This window comes from Nothobranchius furzeri, chromosome 8, assembly GCF_043380555.1.
Source record: "Nothobranchius furzeri strain GRZ-AD chromosome 8, NfurGRZ-RIMD1, whole genome shotgun sequence".
Lineage (NCBI taxonomy): Eukaryota > Metazoa > Chordata > Actinopteri > Cyprinodontiformes > Nothobranchiidae > Nothobranchius > Nothobranchius furzeri.
In genome coordinates, this window is record NC_091748.1 from 40,696,540 (window position 1) to 40,709,206 (window position 12,667).

Here is a 12,667-nt window from a genome sequence, read left to right on the forward strand (position 1 = left end):
CATGACGGGGCCGAAACATGAGAAGATGCTCTCAAAGGAGGCTTTATCTGCAGCTCTGAAGGCGTTACTTCCTCTCGCTCACAGCACGAGCTAACCCGAGCAGCAGGTTAAACAACTTGTTTTGTTTCAGCGTTTGGAGTAAATACTGTTCTGCATGGAGGTAGATGCTGCAGACTGCGCTGACATGTTTAACAAATGAAGTCAGAAGACGAACGACGGTCAGACAAACCCCTAGAAGTGAGTGAAGTCTTGGACAGGTTGAGAAGACGAAGCCCTTTGGTGAGACGGCACACCTGCTGGATTAAGTTGGACACACCTGCAGTACGCACACAAGAGAAGCAAACAAAACTTAGACAAAAATCCCAGTTTGGTGTACGCTCACTATCAACACAGACATGTTGCTATGCTTCCACTAAAGAAATACGAAAAACTAAAGGTAATAATCATTAAAAACATTTAAGTAACAATATCGTCCCTGGCTTTAAATGTTACCATGGGAGAAAAGTAAACTCTCAGACCACTCCTAATTTATCAGACTATCATTTAAACAAAGTGTGTTTGTTGCTGTCTTGTGTGTCACGTCACATTAAAAAAGAAGAATATCCTAAAGGAAGAAGTTATCCCACAAGAAAACTAGTCATTACTGTCTGACTCCTTTATTTATTTACTCATTTAAATCTAACGCCGTTACAATAAATCAGACAAAGGCTATTAGATTTATTAATACCTTGATTGTCTAGAGAGTTGTGGGCCAAATTAATGGAGTGAATGACTGATGCAGGGTTCTCTGAAAGAGCAGCTGACATCTTCTGTGGAAAATCGCTACGCACACACACACACACACACACACACACACACACACACAAACAGAGAACAGGGACATAAGTTTTTTGTCTGATTTACAATCTAAAACAAAAGCAGCTTCTGAGATTTATTCACTGCTAATCTGTTGATAATTTTATAATTTTATTTCACTTAAATGTTTTAACCCTGTCGTGTGTGGGGGTCACTATTGGACAGCTGCTCAAACGCTGTACTTGTGGTTCAGGTGTGTTTGAGCACTAACCACCACATTGGACTGTAAATACTGCAAAACATAGTTTAAATTCAAAATGGACGTCATCCACCTGCGTGGACGTGTCAGAAGTTAATGTTTATTAAAAAAAATAAAATAAAGTTGACTTTTCCTGCCTGAGGATCATTTTAAAAAACCCGGGGGAAATGCCTGAGGTTCAGACATGAAAGGGTTAAACTTCCTTCCCGCCGCCCTCCGGTGTTTATGATGCATTTATTCGATATAAAGCAAATGCAACGCTTTGACTGAAGATGTTTTGACTAACATCTAAAATCTGATATTTTTCATGAACTAAGAAAAGAAAAGAGGAAATAAGAAGAATCTTCTTGGTTGATTTTGCTCTTGGTTAGTCAGCGTGTCTGCATGTCTTCACGTCTCAGAAGGTTTCACATCAGTTTAATTGGAGGCGTTGTAATGTTCCATCAAAAACCAGCTACAGGACTCAGATCTTTCAGTTTGTAGATGGAAGCTACAAAAATGTGACCTCAAAAACAGCAAAAACGAATTATGGCGTCTGATCTGTTCCAGCTGTCTAACCAGCCGTCCCAGCTGCCACTGACCACGTCTCACTGAAAATAAATGACCGGACCCCCAGCAGGACGGGGGCCAGACCTCATGTGAAATGTTCATGGGCATTGCACTCACTGCATGGACGTTTAATGTAACCTTTAAGGGTGCTAGTACATAAGTAACACATTACTTTGTTTGCAACTCTGTCAGGATTTTTTCTATTTAATATCAAGTAGATTAGAAAAACTATTAAAGGACATTTTACATCAACACATGCAATTCAACCAGGACTATTGTGCTGTAACTTTCAGCACCAGAGCATCAGAAACAGACAAAAGTAGCAACAACCTGGGCGACGTTTCTCCATCGACTCCATCACTTTTAGTGAAGCGGGTAAGACAACTGCAGCTCATAGACGTCCCAGTAGAAATATCATTCAGTTACATTAAATGATACAAATTTGAACTTTAATTACAGTCACACTGAACTCTTTCACTCCCATGACCTATGTAGGACATGTAAGAAATTATATGATTTGTAAAAAAAATCCACAATTAAATAAATCAAACTAAATAAATAATAAATGAATAAATAAAAATAGTGGTTTTATATTTTGCTGCATCACTTCTTTCAGGCGTTTTGTTTTGCTTTGTAATGTATTACCGGACAGAACAGGCACGTGCAGAGGGGGGGGCGGAGGGTGCTCGAGACCCTGCCCCTTTTGTCCCATGTGCCCAAAGTGCCCTTTTTGAGGTTTAATGATTTTTTATTTTTATTTTAATTTTTTATTTTTTTAAAAGAATTTTCTGTTTGTGCCCCCTCAACAATAACAAAAATAATAAATTAATAACATTTCTGTTTAATAAAGTTATATAGCTGGCGTGAGTCACGTGACTACACCGTCTCTTCCTCAAGCCAGAGCGCACAGCCGGTCACAACCAGCTGCAAGCACCCACGTGTTCTTCATGGCCAAGCAAGCGGTGCAGAGCTTTTAGGACATACTGATTGGGAGAAACGGACTAACACCGGTAAGTAGGATGCACACTACTATACACGGTTATTAGATTATTTTGTACATTATTAAGTTGTTTTGTGGCACTAGGTGTGTGTGATATATTGCTAGCTGGGTGTGTGTCTGTGGCTGGGTACCGATTCTGAACCTCAGTAGCTTTAGGGTTAACCAAAAACATTCTGTACATAAGTACTTGTACGAAAATATTTTTTCAATCTTAAATATTGAGAATTTGCCAATAAAATGTTGTTGTTGTTAACTAGGTACCGCAAAGTTTCATTCCTATTGCCGCTGCGTGTCACGTGACTGGGGTCTCACACAGCCCTGCTTCTTGTTTACAAAATCACTTCCTGGTTCGCGGACTTATAAAACTTGAACAAATTTAAAATTTAGCTACCTTTTGTGAAAGGAAATAAGAAAAATACTTACTAAAGGTAACATCCGTCACAAGTTTTGTGTTACAAAATATTCAGTCCTTGTCTGTAAATTCTGTCCAGCGTTTTAGGGAACATAGTTTTGTTTTAGATTTAAGGTTTCTCAGCCCTTCTGGTGGGTTTTATAGTTCACTAATATACTATGCATATTCTCACAATGTTGGAGTTTATATTTGCTCTCTTTTTGAATGCATTGTATTAAAAACATTATGTTTTAAAGATGTACATTTAAAAAAAACTATTGTTTTCACAGCAAAATTATTTTATCTGTACAGTTCTCTGTTTTGCACAAAGTAGATAGTAAAACTGAATGAAAGCATAAACATAGTTTTATTCTTTATTTTTATTATAATTACTAAAGCACTATGATTAAAATAGTATGGAAATATTCTGGATCAGCATCATGAAGCAAATTTGTGGCCAAATTATATACAGTTAGTTTTCTGGATAAGGAATGAAATGTCCAGTATGTGTATGCATGAGTTTTACATGCATGAAAAAATATTTGTAAATTAATTATGATATATCATTGTACAGACATGCCTCGTAAGGAAAGGAGGCAGAAGCAGCGACAGAAGGAGCTATGTGAGGCAGCTAAAGGCAGTGGGTCCCTCACCAGCTGGGTAAAAAAGAGTACAGGTAAGTTGCATCACAGCAACAAGTGTAGAAACAATAATATACACAACTGCAATGTTTTGATGCCAGAAAATGTTTTTTGTTAGCTACTTGATCATGGATTAGGTGCAAGACCTGTTAAATGTGAATAACTACAAACTTCATTCATACAATAGGTAATTTTGCCTTGTTCTCAGATGGACAGCAGGTGGAGAGTGATAGATCACATGAGGGGATTGAAGGAAGAAAAGAGGCAGAAAGCAAGTCACAGACAGAGCCAAGAGAGATTTCTGAGGAAAGGGCAAGTCGGTCTCAGGAGACCGAGGCTAAAGTGAAAGTATCAGAGAATGAGTCAGAGCCCAGTGAGAAGGAGAGTGAAGCCATGGAGAGAACATTCTCAGACCTACTTGGACTTGCACACCCAAATGATCCTGCCCATGTCCTACTCTGTAACATAAAGTACACAGAGGCCTTTATTCAAATGTGTGATAAAATTGGACCCTGCAAACCAATACTGTCATCATATCCCAAAAATGAAGAAGGTCGATCCTTTCAAAACAAGTGGTATGAGAATAATTCATGGCTAGAGTATTCTCCAAGTACTGATGCTATGTTTTGTTTCAGCTGCCGTCTTTTTTTACATGAGGAAAAACACACAAGCCGCAAAACCTGCTGGAAGACAGAAGGGTTTAATAGGTGGAGAAAGGCTTTACAAAAAATCAAAGAGCACAGTGCATCAGAGTCTCACATGTGTAGTATGGTCAGATGGAACTCATTCAGGAAAAAGTCATTAGAGGAAGCATTTGAAGTGGCTGACCAAGTGTCACAAGCAGCAAAAGACAAAGAGAGAGAGAGAAACAGAGAAATTTTGTCTCGTTTGATAGCCGTTACTCTTTACCTAGCAAGACAGGGCTTGCCTTTCAGAGGGGATGATGAGACTGCATCAAGTCAGAATCGAGGAAATTTCTTGGAGTTGGTTGAGTTGTTCAGCAAGTATGACAGTGTGATGAAAATACACCTTGATGCCATAAAAGAGCAACAAGGACTTGGAAAAAGACCTCTTGTCTCGCTCCTGTCAAACAGAAGTCAAAATGATATAATCAAAGCTTTGGCCACATCAGTAAAACGTGTCATCCAAACAGAACTGCAAGAGTGTGACATTTTTTCCATACTGTTGGATGAAACCACTGATGTTTCTCACACTGAACAGGTTTCCTTTGTTGTCAGATATGTACACAACATGGAAATCAAAGAGCGCTTCCTTCAGGTGTGTAACGTGGAATCAACATGTGGGGATGCTCTTGAAAAGCTTGTGAGGGCTCTACTAGAAGAAAATAACCTGAAGATAGACAACATCCGAGGTCAAGGTTACGATGGGGCTGCAAACATGAGTGGGCAGTTTAAGGGGCTTCAGTCGAGAATCCAGAAACAGAATCCAAAGGCTTTATATGTGCACTGCCAGGCACATTGCCTTAATCTGGTGCTGGTAGAGAGTGCAAAGTCAAACATTTGTTTTGTGAGTTTTTTTAACTTGGTTGAAAAACTTTACACTTTTGTGGCCAACTCATCAAAACGACACTCAGCATTTATTAAAATGCAGAAGAAGGTGTACCCTGATCAGCGTCCACTGGAGCTGCAGAAGCTGTCGGACACTAGGTGGAGCTGCCGAGAAACTGCTCTTAAGACAATGAGGAAGGTCCTTCCAGCTTTAATGCAGTTTCTTGGGGAAATAACACAGCAAGATCCCCCAGACTCTTCAGCAGGTGATGCTATGATTCTACTCAAAAACATCAATTTTGAATTCCTCCTGTGTCTGGAGATCACCTGTCCAATCTTCCAAGTGACAGCAACAGCATCTGATGCACTGCAGCAAAAAGACATGGACTTGGCTTCAGCATACAAAATTGTTGATGGAGTATTGAATAGGCTGTCCCACAGCAGAACGGAGGAAGAATTTGAGAAAATGTATCAACAGGCTACAGAGAAGGCAGCATCAGTGGGATTGGATCCTCCATCTGAGGTGCCTGGACAAGCTCGGAGGAGGAAAGTGCCAGCAAAGTTTAAGTTTACTGCAACAACAGCTACTGCTGAACATGTTTTCACAACCCCCCAAGAGTACTACCGTGCCAAAGTGTACTACACCTTTGTGGACACAATGACACAGGAGCTTCAGAGACGTTTTAAAGGACGAGATAATTCCACATGGGACATCTTGAATGCCTTCCATTACCTGACAGTCCCAGAGAACTGGCAAACAGCAAGAATCTCAACAGAGTCACTCCAAGCTGTGAAGAAACTCTGCCAGTTCTATGACATTGAGGAAGAAGACAAATTACTGACAGAACTTAAGGTCTTTCATGCTTCCTACTCATGCCCTCCACCAATAAATGTGACATCCATTCTTTCAGTGGTCAAAGAAAACAATGCACATTTGATCTTCCCCAACATGACTGAGCTGATGAAGACATACGGCACACTTCCGGTGTCCACAGCAACAGTGGAGCGTTCCTTCTCAAAACTCAAACTGGTAAAAACCAAACTCCGCACCCTTTGCTCTGAGGAGAGGTTGTCGGAACTTCTTTTATTGGCTGTTGAGAAAGATGTTACAGTCAACCACGGTGATGTTATTGACATTTTTCGGGACATGGCCAACAGAAAGTTACTGTTGTGATGTGTAAAATGACCTGATGACCATCTTGGTTCTTCCTGCTCTTTGCTGACCACAACCACTGTTATTTTTTGTTTCCAGATTATTAAACAGTTTGATTGTTGCCTGTTGGTTTATCTTTATTTGCATTTGTATTGTTGCTTTTAATATTTGAGAGAAAAAAGAAAGATAGAATCATGATGGAAGGAAGAAACCAATAGAGTTCTACAGTCTATTCTGGTAAGGGTCATACTATGATGTTGAAAACACACACACACACACCTCTTTCTGTTTATATTTCTGTCACATTCTTATCTCTGACATAAACTCCTCTATTATCCACTAATGATTAGATTTCCATTTATTTACCACAGGTGTTGTCTCAGATATTTCTGTCTTACAGTTCTAAGAGTTTTCACCAATTTTTGCCTTTTTTATTATCTTACATTAATTTTGTAATTGACTAACATTTCTCCTCTTTTCGTTTTACTACCTACAGTCTGAGATCAACACAGCCTTGCCCTCCAGCATCACCAGCAGCAGCAAGAGGAGCAACCCTGCAACAGCTACATTATACCCCATCATCACGTAAAATAGGACAGCAATAGATCAGGAGGTGGACCAGGTTGTCCAGTAATAAGAAGGTTGCAGGTTTGATCCTGACTGTAATCAGAGATTGATGCTGTTGTGTCCTTGGGCAAGACACTTGACCTGCGTTGCCTGCTGGTGGTGGTCGGAGGGACTGGTGGCGCCTGTGCTCAGCAGCTTCGCCTCTGTCAGTGCGCTCCAGAGCAGCTATGACTACATCATAGCTCATCACCATCAGTGTTTTAATGTGTGTGTGTGAATGACTGACTGTGTTGTAATGTGCCTTGGGGGGTTGTAGAACCCTAAGAAGGCATTATACAAATACCGACCATTTACCAAACAAGTTACTTTTGCTTTACATTGTCCTTATGTGGTAAGGGTGTATATAATGATTCACTTCCATTTTGAATTTCTAATAAATGTGATTTGTTATTCAGCCGGGTATACTGTGGTTATGTCATGGTGTTAGAAAATATTATTCTGTGTGCCCCTTTTTAAATTTGAGCACCCGCCCCTTCAAAGGTCTCTGCACGGCCCTGGGACAGAAATGTGTTTAAAACAACTTTTCATGTACTGCTAACTGCAGTGCCATTCTGCATGAAGAGGTTCATGTAATTATCTCTGTACGTAGGATCTAGAAGAGCCACAGGATTACTAAAACCACAACAACAACCAAAAACACCTTTTTAAAGACATTTGTAAGCAGATTATTTTCATGCCCACATTAGTTTGTGCAATTAAACTTTATCTTTGCATCTGCATTAGAACCCTTCCCAGTTTCTTCAGAAATATTATGATTTTATTTGATTTATTTTCATGAATCTTCATGCACTGAACAAGTAAAAAAATGGAATCATACTCTGGATATTTTGGAGACCAAGGACAAAAATGTCCACCTTTAAAGGGATACACTAGCCAGTATGTGCTAAATGACCCTTTACAGGGTGAATAAAAGGCCACCTCGGACATGAGTGGGGTGCTAAAAGCAGGCCACAACAGCCTAGTTCCACTTTAAGACCTAAAATAAGAACAGCAGAAATGGATCCTGATGGGTCAACAATAAGCAAAACATTGTTTTAATTTGTATTCTAAATTTGCAAACCCAGTCAAAGCTTGTATAAAAACTCACGATTTCAGCCCAACGTTCTCCAGGGTGATCTCCTCAAGGCTGGACGATTTGCTGACTGTGTGTAGGACTTGCTCTGTGACTTCTGACCCCTTATTAAAAACAAACAAACGTATTTACGTAGTATTTTTGAGGTGAAATCAGTGTTTCGTCCGTTTTAAAATGGGGGTTTAAGCTTACAATGCGAAGGTCTTTGCAGTACAGTTTGGTGAACCAGGTGTTGTATGCCATCGATGCAACAATCACGGCCAAATCCCTGGAAAACATCCAAATCAAGTCAACAACACATTTGATTTGGAGAGGATGGTGTCAGGCTGCTCTTTTATCCCTGACCTGCCCTCCAGGTGGCTGAAATCCAGCAGGTTAAACTCCCGGTTGTCCTGAGAGTGATATATAGTGTCCACATCCTAGGAGCAATATTACCCATGAGCCTTTTTGTGCACAGTACCATAACAGTATGTAACAGTAAAAGCCCTCACAGTGGCACAGACACAGTCCCACAGCTCTTACCCACTGCACTTCCTCCTTGCAGCTGATGCCATTATAGTCGCACAGCGCGGCATAGGTCTCTGAAAAGCCTCCTGAGAGGCGCAGAGAGAAAACAACACAAGAGAGGAGAAAAAAGAGACAAAAAGGAATCTGAGATGATGCAAACAGCTGCTTCCTTCAGCTGTAAAGGGAAAAAACGGGAGGAAAATGCAAACATTTGTCCAAATGATCAATCTTTCATTTGTGCGACAGCTCTAAAGAGAACATCTGGGAGCGCATTTGTGACGAGTTTGTGCCAACTTCCTCCAGAGCCTGCCAAGCAGAGTACACATATCTCTGCATGCGACTCCACGTGTGTGCACATTCCAGCATTTGATAATAACGCCTCTTTTACCACAGGCCCTCTGCGTTTCCACCGAAGTCTCTGAGCTGGGCGAATACTTCCTGCTGCCCTCCGAAAGGTCACTGTCTGAGTGGCAGATGGACGGGCTGCCAACATCAAAGAAGCACACACACACACACACACACACACGCACACACACACGCACGCACTGTAAGGCATCATCCATCTTTCTGATAATTGTGCAAACGAAAGGTCATCTGTCTTCACACTCGGATTTATCAACTGCTGAGCGGGCATGTGACAACTCTTTGGAAGATGCGACACTTACGCAAAAATGGAGTTGTTGAAAATTCGAGAAAGAGTGAAGTTAATATGATTGACGACATGATTGAGGGGGTCACGTGACTCAAACCTCAGGGAGAAACTGGACTTGTCGGTGTCGATGATGACCTGAAGAGAAAAAACATTTATTGTTGTTGTCTGACACTCCAAAGCTTCCTCCAGCCTTCACCTGTTTAAACCTGTCAAGTCTGTTTCTCATTTCCCTTCCTGTCACAACAAAACAGAACATTTTTCTATGTTATTATTATTATTATTATTATTTTTGCATGTTATGAGGGAAATGCAATACATCTTTAATCAGATGCCCTGCTGTGCAATACTCTGTGGTTCCTGCTGCACGTCAAAACAGCCCTTTCACTTCTTTGGGTGAAGAACCTCCTGAGGAGAGCCAAAAAATGAACTCAACATCAAAGCGAGTGATGGAGGAATGACTCAAATTTTCACTTAAAAGTTGTTCAGCTGTTGTAGCTGATAACAAATGAATTTTCAAGCAATAACGACAGTTAAAAATGACTCAGAGTAAGCCAACATCCATCGCCAGGAAAAGAAAACGTGGCAACGTGGCCAAAAAAAAAAAAATCACATTTCAAAGTCTGAAGTGCTTGAAAGTCATAACTGCTGTTATTATGACTTTCAAATTTAATATTTGAGATACAAAGTCAAAAATATGACATTTGAAAATATAATGTGAAATTTCACATTTAGGTTTCAAAATCAGAAGCATTTCAGTGTCATGAGGTTCCCACCCTGGGTTGTGAGGCCATCAGAATTATATTTGTAAAAATGACATTAATAAATATTTGTGTAAAGTGTTTAATGTGTGTGAATGTAGGAGTCAGGGTTCGGGGTCCCCAAGAAATGAAGGTAGGGAACTGCTGGTTTAGATGGGCCGTTTCTCAATATCATAAGGGGGGCTAGAACGTTCTTGTGTACGTGACAAGCATGTTCTTGGAAAGGACACGAGAAAATCCGGCATGTGGAACAGAAGCGCACTCTGTAGCGTCATGTCTAAAAAAACAACCTGAAATAAAAATAAAAATCTATTCATCTGTTAAAAACAAAATTACTATGAATAAACATTATTTGTAGAATATTTAGTCCACTGTTGATCAAACTTGATAAAATACCAGCATTTCTCACAGTTAAATCAAGAAAAAAAAGTTTTTTTGTCAGAACAGAGTTTAATAAAGAAACGTTTTTATTTTGATCGTGGGTTGGCTCGTTTCGAGGGATTGTGACGTCTGAAGAAAATACAAACACACACACACACACACACACACAAAGCAAATTTTACAGGTTACACACAATTATTCACAATAGCAGGCAACAATATTGCTTTACTTGTATTTCTCATTTAATATTCTACAACTATGATTTTTTACCTCAGCCGTTCAAAGCACAATGATTGCGATGCAGTGCATTGTGGGATACCTTGCCGGCCAAGTCGGCAGAAGGATGCAACAAGATGTAATGGGCGGAGCCAGAACACATCAGGAACTCAGACCATACTTGAAATTGTTCTTAACAGTCGTTTGGTCCACCGATGACGATGTTTCACAAGGACGCGCGCGCGTACACAACTACAGACGGGTATGCGTGTTGAGAAACGGCTATGATGTTCAGTCAGATAACCTTTTTGAAAAGTCAAATTTCTGTGATTCAAAGTTCTAAAAATGACTTTAAATGTCAATAGTGACATGCAAAATAATAAACACAAGATATCAAGTCATTATTATATCTGGTGATTATAATGTTTCATCTTTATCTTTGTAATGGGGGAAAGTCTTACACCATACACTCCTCAGCTAGAAATAAAGAAAGAGAATATACATTTTCGTAAAACCTATGCTGTCCTGTCATGAAGGCTGAAACGATGTGGCAACACTCAGAGGCCATGCAGCGTTAAGGGTTAAACGTTTACCTGGTGTTCAGGGTGAGAATTCAAAGCTCGAATCTCCAAGAAGTTGAATGTGGTTTCTACCTGCTTTCAAAGACACAGCACACACACAGACGTGAGATCCCTCTGCCGTGGACAAGAGAACGAGACCTCACACTGTACGTTCACTTTAGAGGAGCTGTATGGAAGGACTACCTTAGTGGGAATCTTTGGAGCCAGGAAATAAAGACGCCATGTTGAGAGGACCTTCAAAGAGAGGAGAGAAATAAAGGCGATGGGATCAGGGCTGCAGAAAGGTTCACTGCACAAAGCCCCCACAGGGAGAGTATGGTCCGAGGAGTTTCCATGGTAATGATGAGAGGAAATACTCATATTGATTCAGCTAAAAGCCCTCCATGCCAGTGACATATAGTACAGCATTAAGAGATTACCATCCGGTGACACAAGCTGAGAAATGGTGACATCTTACAGTACAGTAATAATCACAATCCTACAACAGTGAGATGTAATTTTATTAGCATTACATTACTTGTGCTGTAGGGTTCTCATAAAAGGGCCTCATTTATTTGTTTTGAGAGCGAGTGCAGCTCTGGGCTCTATGTGCTCTCTTTAGTTTCTGCTCAAGGAGATTTCAAGAAAAGCAAAAGCAAAGTTTCACATCTAAACACGTTTCTCTCTGTTCTTCAAGCCTGTAATAAATACTGTAATCCTGTCAGGCTCAGTTATGGTTGCCTCACAACCATTTTTCCTCACTAACTCAAGCTTTAATCGCAGCCTTAACTCACTACAACTTCAAAATTTGATTTTAAAATTTGCGCAGAATGTTTTTAATTATCTAAATCTTGCATGTGAAAATGTGACTTCTTCTTCAAATTTTAATTAATTCACCCTTTCAGACCTGTCGGGGCCACACCTTCACCCTGTGCAGAGGAGAACACGACCCTAACCCTAACCCTACACACGGCCACTTATCTTAGAGGCATGTTATCGTCTCCCACTGTGCATCTATGGCTAATCGGAAAGACTACATATGCTACACGCAATCATTAAATATATCCAACTCCAGCATATGTGTATTTAAACATATTTATTAGTGATAGGCAGCAGTGGGCATGCACCATCTTCCTGCATCGGTCGGTGTGTGCAGCACCTTAGATAGAGATGTATCTCAAAGGGTCTGGGTGTGTGTAGAAGCGCCGTCGGAGGGGAGGCCGAGCTAATTACTGCCTCACTTGGACTTCAGCCATGTATTTAAACAGGAAACAAGTAAACTCAGCGATTTTGACCATAAACAGAAAACCGATATATTGGACACACTGATTTTCCATCATATCAGTGTTATTAATTTACTTGTCATGACGACAGCCTCCCCTGACTGCCTATCACTGGCACTGTTTCTGTGAGTATTTAATTAAAGCGTGGCTGACAAACTGCACCATGTGTTGTTTCTCGTTATTTGTGTCATTTTTAAGCCAAGTAAACGTTTCCTGTAGAACAATGCACAAACCCCAGCCAAGCTGGAACCACCTCTATGTCCATACGTGTCTCTCTGTCTACACATCTGCCACTAATGCCCTTCCTGGCTGTAA

The 12,667-nt window shown here is 40.4% G+C and overlaps 2 protein-coding genes across 6 annotated transcripts in view; one reads left to right on the top strand and one right to left on the bottom strand.

Moving 5' to 3' along the window:
- Window positions 1-12,667, bottom strand: part of LOC139071512 (capping protein, Arp2/3 and myosin-I linker protein 3-like) — a 53,258-nt gene that overhangs the window by 30,587 nt on the left and 10,004 nt on the right. For 3 of the 5 annotated variants that reach the window (XM_070554028.1, XM_070554024.1, XM_070554026.1), the window contains exons 3-12: window positions 11,274-11,324; window positions 11,103-11,165; window positions 9,168-9,289; window positions 8,891-8,985; window positions 8,518-8,588; window positions 8,341-8,414; window positions 8,188-8,263; window positions 8,011-8,099; window positions 728-822; window positions 230-316 (exon numbers count right to left, since the gene is read on the bottom strand). In XM_070554028.1, coding sequence (XP_070410129.1) covers window positions 230-316; window positions 728-822; window positions 8,011-8,099; window positions 8,188-8,263; window positions 8,341-8,414; window positions 8,518-8,588; window positions 8,891-8,985; window positions 9,168-9,289; window positions 11,103-11,165; window positions 11,274-11,324 — 823 coding nt within the window. The remainder of the gene's footprint in view (window positions 1-229; window positions 317-727; window positions 823-8,010; window positions 8,100-8,187; window positions 8,264-8,340; window positions 8,415-8,517; window positions 8,589-8,890; window positions 8,986-9,167; window positions 9,290-11,102; window positions 11,166-11,273; window positions 11,325-12,667) is intronic. The other 2 variants (XM_070554025.1, XM_070554027.1) reach the window with 1 other exon arrangement.
- On the top strand, window positions 2,524-6,317 carry LOC139071487 (zinc finger MYM-type protein 1-like). Its single transcript, XM_070553987.1, has 2 exons — window positions 2,524-2,613; window positions 3,569-6,317. Exon 2 carries the CDS (start codon window positions 4,029-4,031, stop codon window positions 6,315-6,317), a length of 2,289 nt encoding a protein of 762 aa, XP_070410088.1. The 5' UTR covers window positions 2,524-2,613; window positions 3,569-4,028.